The sequence below is a fragment of the Furipterus horrens genome, unplaced genomic scaffold (genome assembly GCF_987537825.1).
Source record: "Furipterus horrens unplaced genomic scaffold, mFurHor1.1.pri manual_scaffold_5, whole genome shotgun sequence".
NCBI lineage: Eukaryota > Metazoa > Chordata > Mammalia > Chiroptera > Furipteridae > Furipterus > Furipterus horrens.
Window position 1 is genome coordinate 52,096,591 of NW_028327175.1, and position 18,721 is coordinate 52,115,311.

Below are 18,721 nucleotides of genomic sequence, written 5' to 3' on the forward strand. Positions count from 1 at the left end.
CAAATGCACATACTATCTGATATAGCAATTCTTCTAGGAATTTATCTTATAAATATGGTCATGTGTGCCATACACACAAAACAATTTATACTGAAATATTGTTTGTAATAGCAAAAGGCTGAAAATAATTTAAATGTCCATAAGTAGAGGGCTGGTGAAATATGTCATGGCACCTTTCATGGAATGATACCCTATAACCATAAGACGACAACTATGAAGTTTCAAAAACCAATATAAAATTATTGAAATCAAACAAGTGAAACAAAAAAGCACACAACAGTATGTATAAGAAACTAACATTTGTGTAAACAAAGAAAAATGATCAACATACACACATGCACACAGGAACAGATATACAAACAGACCTGCTTAACTTTTCATCATTATTTACTTCTGGCAAGGTACACCGGTCATTTACCTGTTACCTTCCAGCCCCTCACCCGCCCTCCTATATTCCATTCTACACTTGGGTGCTGGGATTCTGAAAATTACACTTCCTGGGCTTCTTGCCAGCTGGTTTCCTGTTAGGTTCTGCCATCAGGAGACAGTAGCAGGAGATCAAAAGGCAAGAGGAAGAAGAGAAGCTTCCTGCCCCTGGTTCTGCAAATGAAGCAGTTGCTGGCTGTAGAAGCAGCAGTTAGAACAGGGGTGGGGTGCTGGTGGTCAGCTGCAGCTTGTTGGAGGTTTTAGCCTTGTCAGTGTGGGACTCTTTAGATGACCCAGACCCCCTCCAACAGCTTCTCCAACGGCACAGCAGCAGGTGTGAGACTCATAGGCTCCACATTCTCAGAGTATTCCTAAATCCTTCCATATTTTTTGAGAATTAAAATAAATTAATACCACAAAAGGATAAAGCCAGTTCCTGTGTTAAGAAATTCCTGAGGCAAAATTCCTGAGACTTCTAATTTAGATATAAGCTACTGTTCCCACTGCTTTTCTAAAAGCTTCCATGTATAGCAGTATGGGTGCATCTATACACTAAACTAAATGTAAAAAAATAAAGTTAAAACTTGTTCATTTTAATTCAAAAAATTAAAACAAATAGATGTATAACAGAAAGAAAAATCTGTCTGCACTTTGAAGCACATAGTGCAAAACTGTGGTGGTGTTCAACATAGTACTCACTGACCAGAATGTGGCTCTTTAAATTTTAAATTAAGCTAGTTGACTATTCCTCAGTTGCAGGAGCCACTTTTCAAAGACTAAATAGTCACATGTGGCTAGTGGAAAACTTACTAGACAGCACAGATGGGAGATCATTTCCATAATCACATAAAGTTTTATTATTAAATAGCACTGTTTTACTTCAGAAAAAGGGTGAAGTCCTCTTAAAGAGGAATACTTTTTATCAGAAAAGCCCCTTGATAAATCCTTTCTATTTTTGTTTTTAATTTTTGGCCCAGAAAGGCAGAAGCCCCCTAGGAATGGTTTGAAAGTAGAGAACAAATACTTAATATTCCATTGTACATAATAAAATAAGAATTCAGGAGATTGCTGATTGTCTCTCAAGAAGAGGTTGGAAACCGGTGGGTTTGGGGGTGGGGAGAGAGGAAGGGGGTGTCTGGGAGGATTCAGGAAAAGAGTAAATAGGAGAGATTGTGAGGAGCCAAGATGGAAGGCAAAGAGAGCCCTCAGGCAAATAGCTAGTGAGAAAGTCCCTGTGGCAAGGAGACCAAAGAACTTAAGGATAGTTAATGTTGCTGTACAATTCTTAATATTCTTCAGTTTTCTCCCAACCATCAGTAACAATCTTTTATACCAAGAGCAATGAGCTAGTGGAGTTTTAAGGCTATACAGTACAGGAAATAGAAAACTTCTGGTAAAGAAGTTATCAACCATAAGGAGAAGCAGTGGGGCAGTAATATTTAGTGTGAGCAAGAAATTACAGCAAAAGAACCCTAAGCACTCCTCCCCCTTGGAAGGCCCAGAAAAACTAGAGAAGTCTTGAGACAACCCATAATATATAGGGATTAGAGCTTGAGCCATGTTGTTAGAAAAGGTAACCCCAGAAGGTAGGAGGAATGTGGGCTATTCAAATGACAGATACTTGGAGCAGACACACATGCATAGGATACACATTTATACTCTAAAGAAAGAAACTACGTAAGATAGAAAAGAATTGGCCAAGAATGTTTAAATTAACACTTTGAAAACTTACTACATTCCAGGCCTTTCTAAGTACTTTATATGTACTAACTCATTTAACCTCAGCACAACTTCCAACTGTTATTACGATTATCTTCTTTTATAATTAAGAAACCTGAATAAGTAAATATATAGGACGAAGTTCAAACCCAGAAATTTGGTCCCAAAGAATATGATCTTCACCACTACATTACATTGTCTCCAAATTAAAATTCAAGAAATGGGTTAGAAAATTATTATTTTCTCTCTTTATGTAAGTGAAAGATTAAACAGAGAACAAAATTTGAGTCTATGGTGTTCAATAATTTAGCATTCCTACTTAAATCTGAAGAAGCAATCTGGTAATTTTTTTAAAAGATTTTATTGATTTATTTTTAGAGAGATGAAGAGAGGGAGAAAGAGAAGGAGAGAAACATAGATGTGTGAGAGATAAATCAATCAGTTCCCTCTCACTCGCCCCCAATTGGGGACCTGGCCTGGAACCCAGGCATGTGCCCTGTTGGTGAACCAAACAGATGATTCTTTAGGTCCAAGGCTGGTGGTGCTCAATTCACTGAGCCACACCAGTCAGGGTGGTAAATGTTTTTAAACTTCTGTTTCTGGCTAACTTATTGACTAATTTATGGCAAATAAGGGCTGGTAATATAGTATAAACAATGTAAAATTTTCAAGAAGAGGAAAGGAAATCTAAATCTCTGTGATACTCTAATTCTCAATTTTATTTGTTAAGCACACCAAGCCATTCCTTATATTTAGCCAACCCTATATTGGTTATGTAAGCAATGAGAAAGTATTTTCACAGTTTGGCAAATTAGAAAGTGAAGAATAATTCTGAGAATCACATACACTCTCAAGTCCAGAAATAGTGTTTCTTCTTGATGGCAATAGTTTGTTTTCAGCTTGACTGATTTCCTTTTGTGAAATTGAAACAGATCGATAATTCAGAGAAATCCTCAGTTTTTTACTCCAAATGCAGATGCAGAAAACAAAATCATGGTAGATACTAGTCAAAAATGTGTAAATTCTTCTGAAATTAACTTCTACCAAATAGCCCTAAAAATTGTATATAACCATTTTCTGTTGAGCTCAGACCATATCAATAGAGTATCTAGTTGTCTGCTAAATCCATATAACCCACTTGAATACAAATATCTGAACACCCTTACAGAAGTTAGCCAACACTTTTCTTTTCAGATGAAGTTTATTAATCACTGGATCAGATATCTTACGATGTTGGTAAGAAAATATGGTCTTGGGTCCCCCTGAGGATTCAACAAATTGAACCAATTCAAAATTGTCTTTCCTCTAAGGAAAGAGATCAGAAAACCCCAGCCTGGCCGGTGTGACTCAGTGGACTGAGTACTGGCCTGTAAACCAAATGTTTGCTGGTTCAATTCCCATGCAACAGATCGATGTTCTCTCCCTCCCTTTCTCTATGTAAAAATAAATAAATAAATAAAAAAGAACATCCCTTTGTTGTTTCATCAAGTTTTCAACTGCATTAAAATAAAAAAATTTAAATCTTTATAGACAGCTTATATTCTTTTAAATATACGTACTATCTAGGTTGGTGATGATTAATAGTACAAATATTAAGGACATCATTTTTGAGATCTCCATCATTTCCTCTGCCATCTTACAGTAAATGTGACTAGAAAGGTCACAGACTGAAGTCTTCTAATTAATAACTTAATAAGATAAAGATACACTAAACTTCGCTTTTGATTTGAATTAACTTGGAAATCAAATTGTTATTTCAATGGATATATTCTTTGTATGGTTAAACAATTAACTTCTTATATGCTGTGAGCAAACCTCTCAAAATCCACATTTAAAAAGAAAAAATGGTAAAATAAATTTTAATACATTTTTAATTTTATCCAATATATCTAAAATAGTATTTCAATATGATCAAATTTTTTAAACTATTGATATTTTATATTCTTCTGTTCAGACTAAGTCTTTAAAATACAGTGTGCATTTCACACTGATAGCACTTCTTAATTGTATTAGTCATACTGCAAGTACTCAAAAAGGCATATATGGCTGGGGGCTACCACACAGGAAAGCACGAATATAACAGGAAACCAAGACCCTTAAAAGTAATGTACACCTAGGTTTGAATTCTGGCTCTAAGCTGTATGATCATGAGCCAGTTATTGAAACTCTCTGATCCCTGCTTTTCTCATTAGTAAAACAGAAATAATACCCTCTACCTCATACATCTCATAAGAATCAGAGATAATATACATAAATCACCTTGGCACATTATATACCTGCACATTATAAAACTAAATAAAATCCTTCTCAACCTCAACATTATGTAATTGAAAGAAAGTTCAAATTCAAGGTTTACAAAAAAGTAAAGGAAAAAAGTAGAGAAATAAGAACTTAAAATAATATCAAATGTTTTCTAACTGAAATCTAGCCATCAATCCACTATTATTCATACAAACAAAAATATATTTTCCAATATTGTGAATAATGCCAAAATAAGATACTGCTGGAACTAGAGAAATGATGGTGTTTGTCTTTTTTTTAAAAAAGCAAATTTGCTCTCTTCATTATTTTTGCCAAGGCTAATATTAGTTTCCATTTCTAAAGGGGAAAATGGCTAAGACTGTTAAACAGGAGGTTATTGGTATGAAAATGACATTCTGAGATACTAAAACTGTTTATAAATAATCTACAAAGACTATAATATCCATATTGATAATACTGAGTCTTCACTATATAATATATAACAATTTCTTTCAATATTCATTACAGTATATTTTTCATTTGCTTATATAAGATATCAAAATACAATGCAGAAAATAAATAAAACATACCTCTGACAAAAATGTTTGGGCCGATTTCTGAGCTCCTACATGGAGCAGATATTCATATACGTAGAGTGCTAACCTGAAAATGAATAAGATATTTATTGAAAAGAGAAATATTTAAAATTAATTCTTTAAATAATGCATACACCTTTATATTACAAAAATGTTTTACATACTTAGTGATGATACAAAATCAACCCTTCCCATATTCTTTCAATGGGAGTCTATATATTATATGTCCAAAAGAACTTTAACTAAAATAGCACTCAAAGAAAAAGACAAATATATCCTTTATTGGCAAGAAACATCTAAATGTAGATTTTGTCTTGGATCATCTCACTTACCATAACCTCATTCCCTTTGTTATACCTATTGTAATTAATAATTTATAACCAAATATTAATAATCCTTATAACCTATTTTAAGGTATAATTATAATCTTTCATTATAAAATAAATGAAATAAGTCATTGGACCTTTTCAACAATATTATGTCCTTCCATTTTTTTGGTCAATGTTAATGTAAACTCTAGCTATTTGCATGTCCATATGCCAAAACAAGTGCTGAATGTCCATTTTAATACCTGTTCTGCAATCTCCCCTTATTTTTTAGGTTTGATTTTTAAACCAATAATATTTTACTTTATAAAGCATTTATGTAACAATAAACCACATTACTAAGTAAACTTTAAAGATATCAGATCATATTAAGCATTTGGATGCTTATAATTTAAATGTTAACACAAAATTACATATAAATGTATCACGTAAATATCCAATATTAAGTATGCAGCATATACTTATACTACTCTCATTATCTTGTGGATTCAGAATTTTTAAGCTACACCATGTGGCTCAATTTCAGTTGAGCTGTTAGCAAAATATTATTCATAAACCCAAATTAGTCTGAGGCAGTATTTTTAATGATATCTTGGGTCAATGCCCAGATATCTCACAACAGTTCAATTTCTGCTACACTGTATTTACCAATATTGAGCCAGGTTTATAGTAAACAAAACAATGTAACAATAACCACAATTTTGATTAGCTGCACTGCTTCTCTTGCCAAGTGAATTTCTGATTGTTAAAGATTGACGGCATGTGCAAAAATGAGTATTTTCTTCATTTTCGTGAAAACATATCATCCATTTGTCATAAAAATAAAAGCCTGTACAAATATAGTTGCTCTGTCCATTGATTCTTTCCCCATTCCAAAACTGCCAAACATTTAAATTAGAGTTATTCTGAGAATTAAGCAGCATAAGAGACTTGCTCATAGATGAAAACCATGCTATTGATAGTATGTGTATGTAATTTATTTTTTAAATTATATTTTATTGATTCCTCTGTTACATTTATCCTAATAACTCCTTTTGCCCCCCTACACCCAGAACCCCTCACTCCCTCAGGCAATCCCCACACCAACGTTCATGTCCATGGGTCATGCATATAAGGTCATTGGCTTCTACATTTCCTCTACTGCACTTTACATCCCCATGGCTATTCTGCAACTACCTACTTGTAGTTCATAATCCCCTCACCTCTTAACCCATTCCCCCACACCCACCCTCCCATCTGGCAATAATCAAAATGCTTTCTGTACCCATAATTCTGTCTCTGTTCTTGTTTACTCTGTTTTTTAGATTCAATTGTTGAAGAGATAAGTATTTACTGCCATTTTATTGTTCATAGTTTTGATCTTCTTTTTCTTAAATAAGTCCCTTTAATTTTCATATAATAATGGTTTGGTGATGATGAACTCCTTTAGTTTTCTTGACTGGAAAGCTCTTTATCTGCCCTTCTATTCTAAATGGTAGCTTTGCTGGGTAGAGAAATCTTGGCTGTAGGCCCCTGCTTTTCATGACTTTGAATATTTTTTGCCAAACACTTCTAGCCTGTGAAGTTTCTTTTGAGAAATCAGCTGACAGTCTTACAGAAACTGCTGTAAGTAACTCACTGCTTTCCTCCTGCTGCTTTTAAGATTATCTCTTTATTTTTAACCTTTAGCATTTTAATTATGATATATCTTAGAGTGGGCCTCTTTGCATCCACTTGTTTGGAACTCTCTGTGCTTCCTGGACCTGGGTGTCTATTTCCTTCACCAAATTAGAGAGGTTTCCTTTCATTATTTTTCAAATAGATTTCCAATTTTTTGCTTTTTCTATTCTCTTTCTGGCACCCCTATGATGCGAATGTTGAACCTCTTGATGTTGCCACAGAGGTTGCTTACATTATCCTCGTGTTTTTTGTGTTTTTTCTTCTTCTTCTTCTTGTTCTGATTGGTTGTTTTTTTCTTCCTTATATTCCAAATCATGGATTTGATTCTTGGCTTCATTCACTCTACTGTTATTTCCCTGTAAATTGTTTTTTATTTCAACTAGTGTATCATTAATTTCTGACTGGATCTTTTTTATGCTGTTGAGGTCCTCACTAAGTCCATTGAGCATCTTTATAACCAACGTTTTGAACTCTGCCTCTGACAGATTGCTTATTTCCATTTTCTTTAGTCCTATTTCTGGAGTTTTGATCTGTTCTTTCATTTGGGCCATGTTTCTTTGTCTCTTTGTTTCAGCAGCCTTCCTGTGTTTATTTCTATGTATTAGGTAGAACACCTTTGACTCTGTGTCTTGGTAGTGTGGCCTAATGTAGTAGGTGTCCTATAAGTCCAGCAGCACAGCCTTCTCTATCACCTAAGCTGGATACTCAAGGTTGCTCTTCATGTGGGCTGAGTACACCCTCCTCTTTGTAGCTGAGTCTTGATTACTGTTGGCAGATAAATGAGAGGGATTTACCCAGGCCAGTCAGTTTCAAGAATTGGCTGTGACCACTTACCATCAACCTCCACCCTCCGTGGAAGATCAGCTGTGCAGGGGCAGGACAGTGGTGCTCCAACCTGGTCTGTAGCTTTCCACTGGGTGTGCTAGCCCTGAGGTTTTCTGGGTGGTGCAGACTAAGGTCATCCTCAACCTGTGTTCTGCCCAGGGCCACCCTGCATGAGCTATAAAGAAGTCCGAGATGACTGCTACCTGTGCTATGCCTGGAGATTCCCAGGCAAAGCCAAGATGTGAATCTAGGCTGGTTGCTGCTAGTGCTGGGCCTGGGGTACACTGAGGCCAGCTGTTGCTTGTTTCAGAGGATTTAGGAAGTTGTGAATCATGAGCGAAGACCAGCTATTCATTTGGAAAAGCAGCTTGGTGGACCCGTAAGTTGGGTGTGGTGTGGTCTCTGGGAATTTCCAAGGCAGGTCAAATAGTGTTAGCCAGGTTGCTGGAGTCTCAGATATGGCACCAGCTTGCTGGCTCTGTTGGGGGAAGGGTTTGGAAAAGGGGCAGTGGCCTCTGCTCACCTTGATGCCAGGCACCTGAGTTTCTCTCAGTATGCCGCTGGTGCCTTTAAAGTTGCTACCCTGGTCCTGGAGCTCAGAGGGAGTGAGTCTGAGTAGGTGAGTCCATGTGTGGGCTCTTTAAGAGGAACTGCTTGGGGATCCAGCAGTTTCTTCCACTAACTCAATCCCTACTGGTTTTTCCAGCCAGAAGTTGTGGGGGTTATCTTGTTGGCACTGGAACCCTGGGCTGGGGGGGGCGTGGTGGAGGGCTGAGTCCTCGCTCCCAAGATAACCCTCCTGAGTTTTTATGCACCACACGTGGGTTAGGAACCAGCCCATTCCATGTCTGCACCCCTCCTACCAGTCTGGATGGATGTGGTTTCTTTAATTCTGTAGTTGTCATACTTCCATTAAACTTGATTTCTGATGGTTCTGAGTGATGGTTGTTCTATATTTTAGCTGTAATTTTGATGTGGTTGTGCAAATAGGCAAGCCATGTCTGCCTACACTGCCATCTTGACCAGAAGTCATGTATGTAATTGAGAAATATCTCCTAACACTTCCTAGATCTGTGCTTCTCAACTCTTTTTCTGCCCTAACACACGTGAGGATTAGGACTTGCTCCTTTTTGGTAGCAGTACCTCCCTGTAGAGGTGTTGCTAATCCCCCAAGTATATTACGTGGAATACTGGAATTGGAATAGTCGTATAGTTTCAAACAAACAAACAATTCCCACTGGTGATTCTTATTACCATTCTTCAAACATGCATATTCCAAATACCCTGTCCCACCATTAACCACTCCCAACCATATCACATGATTCACTGACCACGATGTGATGGCGAAGTTCACCTTGAAAAAGCAGATTATCTGCGGAGTTTCCCAGAGAGACTGTGAAGCCTTGTAATTGCCTGCCAGTGGCAGTGTCACCCTACTGACAGCCTCAGAAGAAACACAGCCTCAGGTAATTCTTTGTGGCTTGTAAGATCATGGGCCTACAGCCAAATCAGTGGTGCAGGCTAGACAAAGTTTCCAGGCCTAACTCAAAGGCTGAACATTAAGGACATCCCACCAAGCTTGTGAAAGTTGGAAGTGAGGGGCAGAGAGTGAAGCAGAGGTACTTGTGGTAGAAGAAAACAGCTAAAGCCAGAGCACAACTGTTACTGAGTCCTTGAAATAAACATTCCTTAAAGTTATGTCATTTCCTTGTAATCTCTTCCTTGTACTATTAAAGGGGCTCATATAGTTCTTCTGTTTTTCCCAGTTATTTAGGTAACAAAAAGGGTATCTCTTCACCAGTAGAATTAAAAGCAACAATCCCTGCTCTTTCTATGGGTCCAGGATACTGATTCTCAAAAAAATGTACTGGAAAAGACACAGAATTATTGGGAATAGGGGCTTTCAAACTACATGACTAGAGACTCTGAAGCATCTTCTAACGGATGTGGCTGTCCTTCTACCTTTAGAATCTATACCAGCACATCATTACCAACAGGGTGATTAAGTAGGATAGGACTGAGAAAATCTATCTATAACACCACCTCAAATATCCATTTACTGCAACCTCCCTTGAACAAAACTAATGCCTCCCTGGCAGCAGCAGGGAACACTACATGGGTGAACAATTAATTAAACTCTACTGCCACGAAGACTCCATAATACATCACCAGCAAACCTCCGATATTTTAACAATCACCTGTGTGCACAGGATTCTCCAAACCTATTTCTTTAGCCCTGTCATCTCTACCAAGCTCCAAACCTGCTTCTCCAAATTACTGTTTGAAGTATCTAACAAGATATTTCTCTCTTAAACTGATGATGTCCAAAGTTAAATCTGCCTTCTCCATCTGTGTCCAGTACCTGCGCTCACCTTCAGTGAAACACAATCTGAGTCTCAGTTTCCTCATTTGTAAAGTGGGAAGAATAACAGTTTCCTTGAGTGTTGTTCAAAGTACTAGCACAATAATAGTAACCACTATTATCATTTCAATTCTCCCACATCCGGTAACACATTACCAAGTCATATACTGGATTTCAATGCTGCAACCTCTCCCATATTTACCATTCTTTCTATCCCCCTTCCTGCTCCCAAGGAACCACTAGGGCCAGAGGAATAGTTGCTCTAGTTTCAGGTACTAACACTGTATATTTCCAATAAGCTCCTGACAAGAGAGGCATTCAGTCCAAAAATAAGAATCTCCAGAAGGTTTCGGGGGAAAGGCCCTGCAATAACAGATACTGTTTGAACAAAAATGATTCCAGGGGAGAGACACTTGTCCATCCATGAGGTAAATAAAGCAAGCATCATTCCTTACCCAGTGACATAAGATCACCAAACATAAGACAGCATTTTATTTGGATCCAATTTCTACTGAACAATAAAAATTTAAAGACAAATATTAAATATACAAATATTTAAAGTGTGTATACTTCTGAGTTAATATTTCCCTTTTCCTCTTTAGGATCCTTTAAGAAATTCAACTACTTTTGATAATGTATATGGAGGCTATTTAACTGGTATAAACATTGCTAACAATAAGTAACAGATGAAGCCCAGTAAGAACAGGAGCGAAAGTCATGGGCCTCCTTCAGAAGCCTGAGGGCAGCTCTTGTTACACAGCACTGTCCTCTCTTCCAACAATCATAATGGTAGCTTTGTGTCTCCAGTAAGAGATTAAATTTTGCCACTCATGCTACATAAAATTCTAAGATATTTAGCTACATAAAGAATTAAACCTCTGATGTATTGGCTGCAAACTTTTTACCCACTTTGATAGGACTTAAACTTGGTCAGGGTTTTCTATTTTGGGGGGGGGGGCTGGTGAGGGTGAGTCATTTAGACACTTTTGATTATTTAAATATAGAATAACTAACATGAAAAGAAACGTTCTAAACCCTTATAGATAAATGAGCAGAAACAATAACAAATGTCACAACTAATTTTAAAATGTGGGAAATGTTAAACATAACTAGGAATCAAATAAATATATGTTAAAGCAACAATTACATTTAAATTCTCACTTAAATACATACTATGTAAGGCAATAGACATGCAAACACTGCTGAGGGCAATAAATTGGTATAACTCTCTATAAAACCAATTTTGCAATAAATATACATCAAGAACTTTCAAAAAATTTCAAACACTTTGATTCAATAATTCCATTACTGGAAATCTAGCCTAAAATGTTATTCTAAATGTAGAAAAACTTAATGCACATAGATTTTTAATCAAAGGATACGGAGAACAATTAAAAATAATTAAGAAGGAAACTAGCTGTTTTACTGTAAAATATTTCACATTAATTTCATGTTTAAAAAATATAACTCAGAATTTAGATATCATATACTCATTCAATAAGCACTTAAGTGACTTCTTTCTGCCTAATTCTTAAACTTTAAAATCTGAGAAAATGTCATTACCACACCACCAACTGAAGTTATCTCAAATTTACCTTGTACAAAATATAACAAAAAGGCTTAAATTTTACCATTCACATCAACAAAATCTATTACATGCTTGCCAACAGGTGTCATCAAAGAGAACTAGGATAGATTAAGTATTGAACTAATAAGACACCTACAACAGATACTGTCACTTGAGAGTCTAATAATCATAAATTCTCAACTATTCTTGTAAATGAAGGTACTTTGCATTCTGGGAGAAAGGTAAAGGCCTTACTTCACTCAATTCTTTCTATAATCTAGCTATCTAATTTGATATTAAATTTGTTCCTCTAAACGAAATGCAGAAAATAAGGAACTATGGGCAAGATATAAAAATAGAAGGTTTCTAAGACAGTATTGTTAACTTGCATATAAGTTTTCCATGGTACAGATAAATAAAAAGTAAATACTGCCTATAATTCAGAGCTAATTCCTAACTCTTTCTATATACATACATGTGCATATGTCAATATCTATTTATGTATATATACTATATCTATATAAAACACTTATTTCATAAGAATCAGCTAATAAAAATGGCCTAATTTAAAAAACCTGAATTTATAAGACAGTTAAGGTGGATATGACTCTTTATATCATAAAAAGGATTTTTTAGTCTTGTAAACAGGATTCATGAAGTTTCCTTTACATTACACTGTTACTTCTAATAACATGGTTTAATATTTATAAAACTTCTCAGGAATCAGGATTATAATGTGTGCCACTTGTGGATCCCAGGTAATTATGACTCACAATATTCCTGTGAGGTAGAGTTATGAACTATGCATATATATCATTTGGTAAATGTCTATACAATGAAAAGTCCAACTACCAATAAATGGCTATCTCTGTCAGCCTCACCATAATATCCTGCATTTACTTCTCACACTTAGGTCTGCTTATTACCTACTAAAGAATCTGCCTTTTCCAAGCTATCTTTTTTTTTTTTTAATTGAGGTATATTGGCATACAACATTTTATTAGTTTCAGGTGTACAACATAATGACTTGATGTTTGTATACACTGTGATATGCTCATCACAATAAGTCTAACATACATCACCATATATATTTACAGAATTTTTATTGTTTTGAGATCTTTTAAGATTTACTCTCTGAGCAACTTTAATATATGCAATACAGTATGATTAACTATAGTCACCATGATTTACATTACATCCCCATAACTTATTTATTTTATAACTGGAAGTTTGTAACTTTTCACTCCCTTCACCCACTTCACCCACTCCTCACTCCACCGCCTTTGGCAACCACCAATCTATTCTCTGTGTCAATGAGGCAAGCTATCTTTTTAATATTATAAAAAGATGTAGTGTTGAAACTGAAAAGCAAGAGAAAATAGCCATATCATAGAAGAAAACATCCATTCGTCCTAAACTTGAGTGATGAAAACTGACCTTGTTAGCATTTTGCCATCTTCTTATATTTATCAAAAAGAAAAAGAAAAAAATTCATATAAATATAAAGCTTTCCAGTTAATGGCTCCCCATTTGTAATTTTAAAAAAAATTGTTAATTCATTATATCTGGCAAAAGTGAAACAGCTCTTCCTAATTTCTCTTGAAATTAAACAACTCTAATGCATCTTATCTTTCTTGTTTATCTCTGTATCTGTAGCACCTAAAATGGAAAGTACCCAATACATTTTTTTAAATCCTCACTTGAGGAATGCTTATTGATTTTCAGAGAGAGGGGAGGGAAGGGAGAGGGGGAGAAAAACATCATTTGGTTGCCTTTCAAATGCACCCCGACTAGGAGACCAAACCCACAACCTATGTATGTGCCCTGACCAGGAATCAAACCCACAACCTTTAGGTTTACGAGACAATGCTCCAACCAATGGAGCCACACCGAAAAGCGCTCCCATACATATTTTTTAATGAATGACTCCTGTATCAAGCTTAAGGCGCTTATACAACCTTGGTTTCTCTCAATCAAGGCATTCAAAGGGGAAATGAAGTATAAGATACCCCCTTTAGATAACCTATTTTAGCATTAGCATCCTCTCAATATCCTTAAGATGCTGCCTCTCAAAAAACAAACAAAAAAAAATTGTTCTGGTTAACATAAATGTTACCAAAATAATTCCTTCACCCTGATTCTTAATTCCTATACTTAAAGGTGACTTAAAAAAAAAAAAAAAAAAAAGGCCAGTCCATTTACTTGTAAGTGGTAAACTTTATTGTTTTAGTCATTTTTAATGAAACAAATCCTCTAAAGATACTACTCATTTTCTCTTTATTTCCATGTAAGAGGAAATAAATCAAGTTTAGTGAAGAAACAATAAAAAGATGGTAGAGGGCTAGAAGAGGGTTTCTTAGAAAATCTGTCCAGCAGTTGCCATTTAGCCCTGGTGAGTGGCATGCATCCAAATACTGCACCCAAAATCCAGCCCCCAGCTTTTGTTCTGAAATTCCGATGTCAGTGACCAGAGATGCCTCAGGTCTTTAAGTCATGTTGGGTCCAAAAAGAAATCTTATTCCCGAGCCACTGTATAATTCCATTGTTGATCAACAACACGTATCAGTGTCCAAGTGCGGCTCCTCAGTGATAAAATGCCAATAGTTAGCTGGATCACAGCTAGCTAACAAGTAGCACGGAGATTTGGCAGCCCCTGAGAGGCTGCTCATGAGACTGTAAATAGTTATTAGTAGTGAAACTAGATCAGCCTGGTCAAATTTTCAACTGAGCTTAAATAAAACCTGGTGGTAAGGCGGTGTAAAAAATTAAAATCTATTTCTAACATTTCTTCATGTGCTCCACCATGAACAGTGGAGCTAAAAATCAGATTTACAGTATTAAAAATGTGTCTGTGCAACCATGAAATAGTACTAATATCCAGCCCTTCTTTTAAACACACTTAAAACATTTATTTTTTCTTTTTGTATAGTCTCAGTTTCAGTTTTAGGGAAATAGATACCTGATATACATACAGCTAGTGGGCATTAAATGTTCTAGGACAGGGATAATTGCATCAGTTAAGACAGGGAGAGGAAAGAAAAAATTTTAACAATAAATAATGGGTCATAGAAAAATACTACTTTGATGATGTCTCACTGATGTCCTATGTTATAGATAAGTAATGCTATGATTATGGATTTGGAATTAAGTAGTTTGGTGTGCTTAGAAAAAGAAATAACTGCCTTATACAGACAGGCAAGTTCATAATTAAAATAACTACAATCAATTTTGGGGAATTAAAAAGGGTTAAACTATAAAAATGAGAATGAATGAAAAAACTAATTCATCAATGATTTGTAGAAATTTGGCTATTCATAGAATTTAGTAAAATTTTCCATCCAATCTTCTAGCTAAGCTATATACACTAGAAATACAGTGCTGTCTACTTCACTTTAATCCACTTTGAAGATATACTTTATACTCAGGCTCCCATCTGCCTATAAAACCTTGATATACACAGTTTAATTCATGGTCTTTACTTTCTATCTTTTTTTACTATCCCTACCAGAGAATAGATTTTCCATTATATCCACCCAGAACCCTAGTAGTTTCTTAATACTTTTTGACTAATCTTGAAGATCTTCCCATAATCTATTTTAATGTTTTAACATCAAAATTAACACCAGCCCCAGCCAGGTGGTTGAGCTGGTTGAAGTATCATCCCATACACCAAAGAGCTGCAGGTTCAATTCCCATCAGGGCACATATCTAGGCTGAGAGTCTGATACCTGGTTGGCATGTGTATGGGAGGCAACCGATCGATTTTCTCTCTCACACATCAATGTTTCTCTCTTTTTCTCTCCCTCCTGTCCCAAACCCTCCATCTCTCTCTAAAATCAATGGACATATCCTCGGGCAAGGATTTAAAAAAAACATCAGACACCATACCTCCACTTATGCCATGACAGAAGTGAAGGACCAAGTGGGACTGAACTTTCCCTCTGGCTATAAGCAAATAGAAAACTGAACGTAATATATTAAACAATTGTTTTGTATACTGGGCAACAGGCAGAGCAGGCCTATAATACCTGAGACAGGAGGAACAAACTAACTGAGTCTTTCATCACTCTAGCTTTCTGCACAGTCTAGAAAACAATTCAGGGAGGGAGAAACCTAAAAAGAGTACACTGATCTTTTGAGTTGAGGACATCAAGAGACAAAATTGAGGGGAGGTTAAGGCAACTGGAATCTGTGGGTAGAATATCAGAGAGGAGAATCGTTGTTCATGCTGGGCTGAGAAAGACCTTAATGAACACCAAGAACGTTCAGTAGAGACTTCGTGGGTCACACTTCAGAAGTAGGACTAAAATAGCCCTAGAGTCAAAGTAGACTTACCCTACTAATGGCAGGTGATTTTAATCCAAACTAAGTATTTAACAATAAACAAGTATAGCCAGATTAATTGGGACTGAAAGCAGCTTTAAGTAAAGATAAGTACCCAAAACAAAGCAAAACAGGGTATTAAAATAACTTGCAGTAGAAATGCTGGTTTTTCAATTTTTCAGGTTCGGGCTGATTTCAGCACATACAATGTACCAGGTGGGGCAAAAGTAGGTTTACAGTTGTGACTATGCAAAACTGAGTTTATTCTTGTAATATTACTTGTTAATTACTGTATTATTTTCCATATGAACAACTGTAAACCTATTTTTCCCCACTCAGCACAGCCTTGTATTGTTGTTAATAAAAGTAAATGAAAAACTTAAAAGACAAATAAATAACTTTCAGAATGAAAAAAGACTTGGCCAAATTGCTAAAGTTGCTACCTTCTCAGTAAGAGCAAATACGAAATACTAAGCAAAGCCAAGATAAAGAAAAAATATTTTGTTATACATTTTCATATTAAGCATTTTGATGCTGCAACATTCTGGAGAGTGCATGGTTTCCTAGTTGGTTATATCTCTGAGTTTTAGAATGAGAAAAGAGGTTCACTTAAAAATTCAACTGGTGCCAAAATGTCCTAGAACAGTTACTTTACCAGTCAAAGAATACGTGCAGTTAAATTTAGAGCCAAGGTAAAATAAATTTCCCCACCTGAGAGAACAATAGTATAAATGGTAATGAGTTATTTTTTCCCAAATTGAGAAAATGAGCAACCCTTTGTACTAGGGACACAGTGGGTATCAAGATTTAACTAAGATACAATTACCATTGATAGAAATTTCCTAAGAGTTAAATGCAAATCAAGAGACACAATGCATCAGTTCCCCATTACCCCATAGATCCAGATTAAAGCCAAAAGTTATACAGAAATTTTTTTAAAAAACAATTTTTAAAAAATTTCCTATCAGTTTTACAACAGAATTAATATTTCTTCATGCATTCAACTATCAATAGCAATGCACAATGACTAACTAAATATTCTTAAGTAGCTTAAAAATGATTATGCCGTGAGGCTTTATCCAGACTAATTATCCTCTTTTTTAAGAAAAGGAAGAAGACTAAGTGTAATGGTAAAACTTAATTTTTACTTTTAGAATTAACCATGTTAAATTTATGTTCTAGCTCATGAACAATTAATTTCACATCTTATTATTCAGTTTCAATTATCTTTAACCAATTTCTCACTTAAATGTTCTTTCCTCAACTTAATTGCATAACAGCACTTCTACCAGAAAATAGGCAAGTAAAGCATAGAGTTTAATAAACTCAGTAAAAAAATATTAAATGTTTCTATAGGAGATTCTTGGCATGTGCATTTGAAATAAAAGTCTTTTTAACCTTTCCATTAAATTTATTCAAGATTCCCAACATTTCGTACAGATGAAAATTTAAAGGCAGAAAAGAAAATCATCTTTGCAAATTATTTCCCAAGAGATAATTTTTAAAATATTTTATTTATTTATTTCTAGAGAAAGGCGAAGGGAGGGAGAGAAATATCAATCAGTTGCTTGCCCAGGCATGTGCCTTGATCTGGAATCACTTTGCCACATGACACCCAACCAACTGAGCCACACCAGTAAGGGCCCAACGGAATAATTCTAGCTAAATAAAAAGTAATTTTAAATAAGAATTTTCAAAATTAAAATATACACACACACACACACACACACACACACATATATATATATATGTACATATATATATATCGTATCGTATCGTATCGGCAGCCGTCCGTCTCGAGAGACGATGGTGTAGCTTCTTAAGAGTCTATCTGCACCGCCGAGAATGGCTGTGCAGTCCGACTCCGGAGTGACACGGTATCTGTCTCCTCCCGTGTTGAATCGACGCTGGAGTGTCCTCTCCAGTGAAGCTGAAGCTACAGAGCCTGGGCAGGGTGATATGGAGGGTCTGCTGTTGCCCATGCAGCAGACCCCCCCTCTCTTCGCAGCTGAAGGGTCCAAGGGAAAGACGGAGTCGATACAGCTTGGCTTCAGGTGCGCTGCAGGAGTTGCCGGTGTTGACTACAACGTCAAACCGCCTTAGGGACTCCGGCTCCGGATTTTCTGTCGGGGTTTACTCCCTTAGCCTTTCCCCTGAAGAGGTATGCCGCAAGGCAGCGGAGGTTTTTTGGAATCAGAGTTTTCCTTCTCTGATTATATATATATATATATATATATATATATATATATATATATATATATATGCCTTTGATAGTACAATACTACCTGTGGAATTTATATACTAAAGAAAAATTTATATAAGCATTTTCATGACAGTTTTACTGATAGCAAATAAATGGGAATAACCTATATGTTCAAGATTATGGAATTCACTAGATTATAGTACACCATTTGCATATGTGTGTACGTAAAATGTTAAAATAATAATAATGAACACTGATCACACCAAATGCTGAAGAAGATGTGGAGCAACAGGAACTCTCATTTTACTGCGGGTGGGAACGCAAAATGGTACAGCCACTTTGGAAGACAGTTTGGTGGTATTCTTACAAAGCTAAACATATTCTTACCATGCAATCCAGAAATCATGTTCTTGGTATTTACCCAAAGGAACTGAAAACTTATATCTACACAGAACTCTACACGTGGCTGTTTAC

General features: G+C 35.8%; 1 protein-coding gene across 10 annotated transcripts in view; it reads right to left on the bottom strand.

The window, feature by feature from the left end:
* Window positions 1-18,721, bottom strand: part of SSBP2 (single stranded DNA binding protein 2) — a 234,429-nt gene that overhangs the window by 157,167 nt on the left and 58,541 nt on the right. For 9 of the 10 annotated variants that reach the window (XM_090276445.1, XM_090276441.1, XM_090276444.1 and 6 more), the window contains exon 2: window positions 4,977-5,049. In XM_090276445.1, the coding sequence (XP_090132571.1) occupies window positions 4,977-5,049 (73 nt within the window). Of the gene's footprint in view, window positions 1-4,976; window positions 5,050-18,721 lie in introns of those variants that run through there. The other variant, XM_090276447.1, reaches the window with a different exon arrangement.